The 8,397-nt window shown below is 48.9% G+C and overlaps 1 protein-coding gene across 1 annotated transcript; it reads left to right on the top strand.

The window, feature by feature from the left end:
• The first annotated feature begins 3,906 nt into the window (after positions 1–3,906).
• Positions 3,907–8,045, top strand: LOC128346840 (uncharacterized). The gene is made up of 6 exons (XM_053300566.1): positions 3,907–3,963; positions 5,180–5,932; positions 6,114–6,239; positions 6,419–6,460; positions 6,545–6,778; positions 7,735–8,045. Exons 2-6 carry the CDS (start codon positions 5,227–5,229, stop codon positions 7,920–7,922), a joined length of 1,296 nt encoding a protein of 431 aa, XP_053156541.1. The 5' UTR covers positions 3,907–3,963; positions 5,180–5,226; the 3' UTR covers positions 7,923–8,045.
• The last annotated feature ends 352 nt before the right edge of the window (positions 8,046–8,397 follow it).

Below are 8,397 nucleotides of genomic sequence, written 5' to 3'. Positions count from 1 at the left end.
GGTGCCAATGATGGTGGGTGGAGCTGCAAGTGAGGCATTGCTAAAACCTTTTCTCCCTAAAAAAACAAAAACAATATAAGCTCTGCGGAGAAAGCTTCAGCTGGTGAGTTTTCTCCTGTCCCCCACCCCCGCTGACTTTTTATTCCCCCCCCAACTACCTATATTCCTCCCCCACTCCCCTCCACCCTACACACTGGGTGAATATGTATGTATAATTGAACATATTGTATTCTATGTATATCCTGCGTTCTTTTGTTGCTAAGGTAAGAAGCACTGCAGCAGGCCTTTTGATTTCACTAACAATTCAACCAACCAAACCACAACAATAACTATAGCCCCCATAACAAAGTTCTCCACAATAATTGTTACAGTCTTGGGCCTAATACTCGCATTAAAACTAGCAGTTAAAACAACCCTAATATTACACAAACATAACCAACTATACAACTTTTCAAACCAACTTGAGTTCTTTAACATGACTGCCCACCGCAACCTACCAAAAACAAAAGTCTTTATTGGACAAAATCTCTCAACCCATGTAAACAATGTGTTATGAAAGCTCCCGGTGGGCTCTCTCCTGTTTTTCCCCAGTGCAGAGGCGTAACTATAGGGGGGCAGGGGGGGCACGTGCCCCGGGTGCCATCTTTTCTGGTCACGTGGGGGGCGCCGCCATGACCAATTTTTTTAAAAATTTTTTTAAAAAATTTGTTAATACAAATGTTTCCTGCTCAGTGCAGCAGTGCTGCAGCAGTCAAGGGAGCGCGTCCGTGCCCCCTTCCCCATGAGCGGTCCCTTCCACGCCGCCTGCGCCCCCCCCCATTGCTTTGCTGGCGCCTGGCGGCCAGTCAGTGGCCTGGCTTGGCGGCGGCAGTGGGCACTTGTGAGGAAAAACCTAAGTATAATGTAGTATGTTGGGGGGGCGGCGGGGGGGCATGGGGGGCGCCATTTCAGTGCTTGCCCCGGGCACCGTTTTCCCTAGTTATGCCTCTGCCCCAGTGGGAAAGCTTTCTGACCGACCATAGTACCAAATGGAGCCCAGTTATAGTGACTACACCACCTTAAGTGGTGCAGAGGGGAAATGCTTGACTAACAAGCAGAAGATTGCCAGTTCAAATCCCCACTGGTCTGTTTCCCAGACTATAGTAAACACCTATATTGGGCATTTCGACTCCTGGCGCCCACAGAGCCCTGTAGTTTTCTTTTGGTAGAATACAGGAGGGGCTTACCATTGCCTCCTCCTGTACAGTATGAGATGATGCCTTTCAGCACCTTCCTATATCACTGCTGCCCGATATAGCACCAGCGGAGATTCGAACCGACAACCTTCTGCTTGTTAGTCAAGCATTCCCCACTGCGCCACTTAAGGTGACTGATAAAACAATATACTGGAGGGTAATTGCAATGCTGTTGGTGGCAGCAGCAGCCAGAGGGGCAGGAAGTGAAGGATACATACCAGCTGACAGAATGTCAGCAAGACATTAAGCAAAAGCACTTCCAACAACAACAACAACAACAACAACAACAACAACATGTGGTTTTAAAACAGTGGCAAAAATAATAGCTATAAGCGAGCAATAGCTAGAATGCTCCTGGCCTATCCCCTAAAAATGGAAGAGTAGCATCCTTGGGAGGATTCATCCATCCACTGTGGGGCCATGAGCTGCCATGGTGGGTCTTTGGGGAGGCCAAATAGGCAGTCCCTTAGTCCAAGGTTCATTCTGATGTGCAGCTGGGTGCATTCTATGCAGTGCATTTTCAAAAAAATGTGCAGTGGAAACTAAGATGTTGTGCAGTTGGGCCTATGGAGTTTAATAAGGACATACTGTAGGTTGTTTCCGAAGATGTAACGGGGTGGGGTGGGGCAAGATATTGAATATTGTTTGTTTTCCATTTCATAACCTTATACAAAAAGTACATTACAGCCTTCTGTTTCTCTCGCTCATTCTTTGTGAGGCACCATCATTTGTCTTGCTTCCCCTCTTTCTTTGTCCTTCTCATTTCCCCCTCCTTCCCTCTCTGTCACTTTCTATTCATTTGCCTTTTCCCTTCTGTTAGCAAATGCTGAAGGAAGGGGATGCTTGTGGATAGGAGTGGGCTGCAGCCACTGCTAGTGCAGGTTGATAATAAATCTGCATGAGTCTTCTGTAACATCTGAGTCCTCTGTAACTCATGAAAGAGTGCAAAGGCAACAGCCACACCCATTGCATGTCCCCACATCTGGGATTCAGCCTGTGCACCTGGAGGTTCTCTATAGCCATCGTGACAAATCGCCACAGAGGGGCCTCTCCTCCTCCATGAATGTTTCTAACCCCCTTTCAAACCCATCTAAGCCAGGGATCATCACCACACCTAGTTCCACAAGTAAATTGGCTTTCTTTTTTGTGTATTCTGAACAGAGACGGGCCTTAGCGCTAAATGGGATGCAGAGGGATTTCCTAGCTAAGGGACTTCAGCAAGTGATTAGGTGGAAAACATGTGGGGAACAGGGAAGGCAGGACAGGGGTGACTCTCCCCTGGTGCTTTGACACTTTGAGCTGACAACCAAGACAGTGTTTGGATTCAAACCAGAACTAGCATGGCCAGTAACTGATCTTGTGATCTCACAATCAGCCACAGAATTCTGCCATCATGGTTCCCCTTGGAGACCTGCGAGGATTCTGCAGGAGGCTCACCTGGCAGTATTCTAGATAAGCTGCAGCATCTTTGATAAGTTGGCTGTCTTTGGCTGTCAGTTTATCATCAGCTTATCATCTTAGCTGTCAGGATGAGTGGCTGCTGGTCATGGGTGAACTGTAGGTAAGTCTCCGGCATGATGGGGAAGCAAAATCTAATGGCTGCCTGGACTTGGTTTTTAAAGATGCCCTTGCATGGTTTTACATGCCATTGCACTCCCTATGTGAACTTCAGTGGTCACAAGTTCACCACCAGTATTCACACCACACAGCTTCTCCTTGAAATGAAGGTGGCCCTCGAAGGTCACTTGCTGGGCTGATTTCCACTGTATTTCTTAAGCTTACAGGTCCTAGACCTGTGAAACTGTAGCACCCAGGAGCTACTGTCTGGCCCCTGTGGGCCCACTTGGGGTTTTTTTTGGGGGGGGGAATCCTGCCCACCAGTTGAAGCTGACTTCAAAAGCTGCCCCCCCAAACCCCCATGTTATTTCCAAGAACATGCCTAACCTTTTCTTCTTTCATGTTCCCATAGGTCTCACCCAGAGGCAGAACCAAAGTGAGTTGCTTTTTCCCCTCTTGACTCCTCTTAATGCTTTTGGCTCTGGTGTGGCCATCTGAAGGGATGGGTGTGGAGGGGGTTGTTCAGACATAGCCCAAACCCAGGTAAAAGTGTGCCATCGAGTCAGTGTCAACTCCTGGTGACCACAGAGCCCTGTGGTTGCCTTTGGTAGAATACAGGAGGGGTTTACCATTGCCATCTCCCACGCAGTATAAGATGATGCCTTTCAGCTGCCCGATATAGGTGTTTCCCATAGTCTGGGGAACATACAGGCAGGGATTCGAGTTGTGACAAATTTAAACCCTCTTATTCAAATTTTAAAAACCAAACCAGTATGTATGTTATTTTAGCTGAAGTGTCCCCCTTTTGGGGGGGGGGCTTTCTAAAAAGTTGAAAATCTTCTCTGGAGTGGGGTCGGAAAGCTGGCCTCATATCTATAAACTACGAGAGTGGGTCTGCCCCTCACCCTGTCAACCAGTCAATCCCCAAGTGAAAACAATCTAGGCAAAATGTAGTGAGTGACTTTCAATAGCAATTACTTTCACTGCTCCCAAGTATTGAATCATCCAAAATTAGCAGGGCCTTCTAGAAGGATTATGGGTGAGGGCATGCTTGGGATGGCACAGCACCCCCTAGGATTACTGGGGGGACCCCTCAATTTCCTGTGATTCGCTACTAAGAATGTTTCTCCTTATCTCTGCAGGGATGAAGATGAAGAGGGGGCACAGACTGGTAACTGGATGACGAGAGTGCATGCTTCTTCTCAGGGCTCCTCAACCCCCCAGGGAGTGTCTCCTTGGAGACCTGTTTCACTTTGACAATGGAGAGACATAGGCAGACGTCCATCTGATGGATGAATGGCAGGAGGGCAGGTTCATCCACCTCTATCCTTTGCTGCTGGCACTTGTTGCAGCCAAAAGTGTTGGAGGAGACCAGGGGGCCTGGGCGAGTCACATCTGGATACCCTCCCTTCTAGGAGAAGATGGGGAAAGGGCTGTGGCAGCAGGCAGGCAGGTTTGGTAATTCTCCCTTGGAGGTGGTGCACTTCTGGAAAAGCCCTGCAAGAACCTTTTGCCCACACCCAGCCCCAAGACATCCTCTGGGCCTTGTTCCCCCTGCCTTGGAAAAGAGGAAGCTAAAGAATGCTGGTGTCTTGTTTCCAAAGCATCTCTTTTTTTGACAATTAAATGGGTCAAGATGGAAATGGAGGATCACCTGCAAACAAGGACAACATTTCCTGGCCAATGAGCTCTGAGATCAGTCCAAAGAGACTCTTTCTTTCTCTAATCCCAGTTTTCTGCCCCTCGGAGCTGGGCCTGCATTCCTCAGATCATAGCTATGCTTCCTGCTTATGGCGTTCAGGCAGATATTCAAGCCCCACCCCTACCCCCACACATAGGTCAAAAGGCTGTAACTGGGGGTTGTTGCTTCAGCCAGAGAGCAAATGCATTGTTTAGTCCATGTGAACCATCAGCTCCCACTCTGCTCAAAGGAGAAGCCTCTTTCTTCACGGGTATGGGAGGGCCCATAGTCCAGTAGTGGAACAAGTGCTTTGCATGCACAAGGTCTTGGGTTGAGTCTTCTTCATCTTCTGTTAAAGGATTTTAGCTAGCTAGGAAAAGGCTTCTGCCCAAGAGCGGCTGTCAGCCAGAGTAGGGCAAAGTGAGCCAGGGGTATGACTTGGTAGAAGGCAGCTGCATTGGTATGTTCAGCAGATAGAGCCTGGCCATTGCACTCCCTTCTGAAGCGTAGTTGGTGAGGGCTGTCTTGGCAGTGCTATGCAATGTTTTCCTCTTAATCCCTTGCTTGTTTCCTTGGGTGGACCACCTCACCCACAATCCCAGGCTTCATCCCAGCTGGTTAACCTAGGCAGAAAGGGGAGGCAATTTCTATCAGGGCTATGGGCCATCCTCATTTCCAGATTCCTGCTTTATTTCCTCTCTTTCAGGTCATCCCAGAAATCCGACCCATGTTGCTCCATGTCCTGGGGGACCCATGTTGCACCATGTTCTGGGGGGCCCTCTGGGGGAAGAGCCCAATGAGGCAACCTTGTTGCCAGGACCCCTTCCAGGACTTCATGTCCCCACTGACATTCTGGGGAAAGAGCTCAATGAGGAAACTTCAATGCTAGGATCCCTTCCAGAACCTCGCGTCCCCACAGATATTCTGGAGGAAGAGCTCAATGAGGAAACATTGGTGCCAGGATCCCTTCCAGAACCTCACGTCCCCACTGATATTCTGGAGCAAGAGCTCAATGAGGAAATGTTGGTGCCAAGATCCCTTCCAGGACCTTACATCCCCAATGACATTCTGGGGGAAGAGCCCAATGAAGCAACCTCAGTGCCAGGATCCCTTTCAGGACCTCACATTTCCACTGATATTCTGCAGGAAATGCTCAATGAGGAAACCTCAATGCCAGGATCTCTTCCAGGACCTCACGTCCACACTGATATTCTGGAGGGAGAACTCAATGGGGCAACTTCAGTGCCAGGATCCCTTCCAGGACCTCACATCACCAATGACATTCTGGGGGAAGAGGCCAATGAGGAAACCTCAGTGCCAGGTCCTTCCATCCCCACTGGCACTCCAAAGGAAGCAGCTTTTGTGTCAGAGCCCTTACCAGAGCCTTCCACTGCTGACAATTATCTTGCGCAAGAAGTAGAAATCCTCACAGGATTACAGCATGACTATGTCCAGCGGCGTAAGTATTGTGGCACCTCAGAACCCTTTTGCATAGACACCCAGCAGAAAGTTCAGCTGGAGTTTTGATACTCAGCCCAGATGATGGACCAAGCACTAGCACTGCCCCTTTTTGCAAGACACCAGCACTCGGCCTGGTCAGAGCATACAACACTTGTTCCTTTTTGCTCTCTTTGTTGCAGAAATGAGGGTTCGCCGCATTTCCCAGCAGTTCCCTCGTTCTCTCCAGGCCATCAACCTGCAAATTGGACACACACGGATAAGGCTCATCCTCAGTGAAGTTCAGCTGCAACGGTGGGGAACGGAAGGTACATTCGGAGCATACCCCTGAAGTTGCTGCTGGGCTAAAAATGGCTCTTTTGCTCTCTGTTTCCTTCTCCTGAATGTTGAAATGTTTGATTTGAGTCTGCATCTAAGTTTCGGAGGGGAGGCCTGGGGGTGGGTTGTCAGTGCTTGCTGAAGTGTTCCTTCGTTTTCTGTCTTTCAGGTGACCAAGCTCTGATGCCTGTAATTCAGACAGTTTCTCATGGTGAGCAGTGAGGGCAAGTGATGGCGGGTGTGGTAGTATGCCAGCGTTTGCGGCTGACCACCTGTTGCTTCTTCTCTCATGCAGAAGATCCTGAAGGCCCTGCTGCATGTCTCCGGCCCCCTGGGTCCAGTTCATTATTATCTTCTGCCTCGCTGGAAGTTGGCTCCATCCCATCCTCCACCTCCACCTCTTCTTTCCTACTGCATCCCTCCCCCCCTCCTCCTCCTCCTTCCCCACCTCCTCTAGAGCTGGACCTCAGCAATGTAAAAGAAACTCTGCAGAGTTTGATGGATTTGCAGTTCCATCAGCTGAATGACCGTAAGTTTCACAGAGGCAGCACCCCTTTTCCATCCTCATTGTTGTTTTACAATCTAAAACACTTGTAGTCTAAAAACAGAGATGGGCAAGCAATAGAGGAAGGAGAGGGAAGTTGAGGTGGGGGAACGATGTGTATGTATTTCAGCTGCACCTCCTTAGGACCAGGGAGACCCGCGTTTCAATTCTCATCCAGCCATGAACCTTGCTGGGTGACTTTGTGCCAGTCACTTGTCCCACAGTCTAACTTAACTTTTAGGGTTGTTAGGAGGGAAAAAATAACCATGTATACCTCCCTGAGCTGCTTGAGGAAGAGCAGAATGTGAATACTAAATTCATGAATGCTAATAATATGAATGCTAATATCAGCCCTTTTGAGTTCAAGCTGGGCTGAAACAAGAAACCAAGGAGGATGACACACAATTGTGCTTATCACCACCCTCCTTATAGCATCGTCAATGTACATGGGCAAAAGTTCCGGCCACCAGGAGCATACAGTCCAAAGTTTGGCTTTGGAGAGAGAAGTGAGGAAGAGGAAGAAAGCATAAGGGGCATTCAGTTCAAGCTTATGGAGCTGCCTCTGCTGAGGCATTAAGCCAAAAGCTGCACAGAGGAGGTGGGTTGCATTGGAAGGATAGGAGAGAGACGTGAGCCCACATGAGTGGCGGTTCCAGACCCAAGGGTCAGCGAGGGAGAAGAAGAAGAGTAGTTTTAGAGAGCAGGAGACCTCCAGGTGGCTGAAGACAGAAGCTGGAGGAGCAAAAACCAACCTGACGGGGTGCAAGTTGGGAGAGGGGGGAGGATCAGTGCAGAGGGACAGGGTGGGGCATAGCCATGGTGGGTTTTCAAGGTAGAGATAAGAAGTCTGTGCTGGGCATGGAAAGGGACTAGAAGTCAGTGCAGGGACTGGTATTGTGGAGGACAGGCCCCTTGACCCTGTTTGTTTCCTTTCCTTCAAGGCCAAAGAGACCTCCACAGCTGCCAGGAATGTTTGCAAAACCTCAAGGCACTGAGGGGACAGCTCCGGAGACTGCGGAGCAGACTGGCAAGGGTGGAAGCCACTATGGGGATCCTGGTTCCTCCAAGGGAGCTGGATGTTGATGAGGAAAAAGAGGAAGACAAAAACCAGACAGTGCTTCATACATAAGTAGCAATAAAATGCTGCATATTTATTTTAAAAATATTAAACATTTGTTTTAATAGGATAGGATGTAGAGATAAAACAGCAATATAACATGCATATTTATTGCTTAAAAATTAAAAAGTTGATTTTAAAGAAAATAAAGTTGTCTTACTTTGAATATTCTTTGGGCAGAGTTGGGTAAAAATGTCTTTGGGTCAAACCCAGCCACAGAAAAGGCTCTATGGCCAGTCCACTTGGGGCCAAGAGATGTTCTGAGAAGTTCAAGAGGTAGCTCAAGATAGACTGCTCCTTGCCAGGAGGCTTATACAGAGCTTGTCTGCCCCAATATGTATGGCTAGGAGGCCTGATTTTGGCCCTGAAGAGGGATCTGCCGCTTGTGGAAGAGGATGGAGTGGTGATGCAGAAGGGGAAGCTTGATTTAGGGCAGGGCTGCACAACACCAGCCCTCCAGCTGCTGTTTGACTACAGTTCCCATCAA

The sequence above is a fragment of the Hemicordylus capensis genome, chromosome 2, assembly GCF_027244095.1.
Source record: "Hemicordylus capensis ecotype Gifberg chromosome 2, rHemCap1.1.pri, whole genome shotgun sequence".
Taxonomy (NCBI): Eukaryota; Metazoa; Chordata; class Lepidosauria; order Squamata; family Cordylidae; genus Hemicordylus; species Hemicordylus capensis.
The sequence above is the reverse complement of the archived record's forward strand: the minus strand, read 5'-3'. Positions and strand labels throughout refer to the sequence as shown.

Coding starts and splice junctions, on each gene's coding strand:
- LOC128346840 (XM_053300566.1), top strand. CDS start 5,227: ATGTTGCACCATGTTCTGGGGGGCCCTCTGGGGGAAGAGCCCAATGAG. Junction 5,933..6,113: donor GCATGACTATGTCCAGCGGC/GTAAGTATTGTG, acceptor TCTTTGTTGCAG/AAATGAGGGTTCGCCGCATT. Junction 6,779..7,734: donor GTTCCATCAGCTGAATGACC/GTAAGTTTCACA, acceptor CTTTCCTTCAAG/GCCAAAGAGACCTCCACAGC.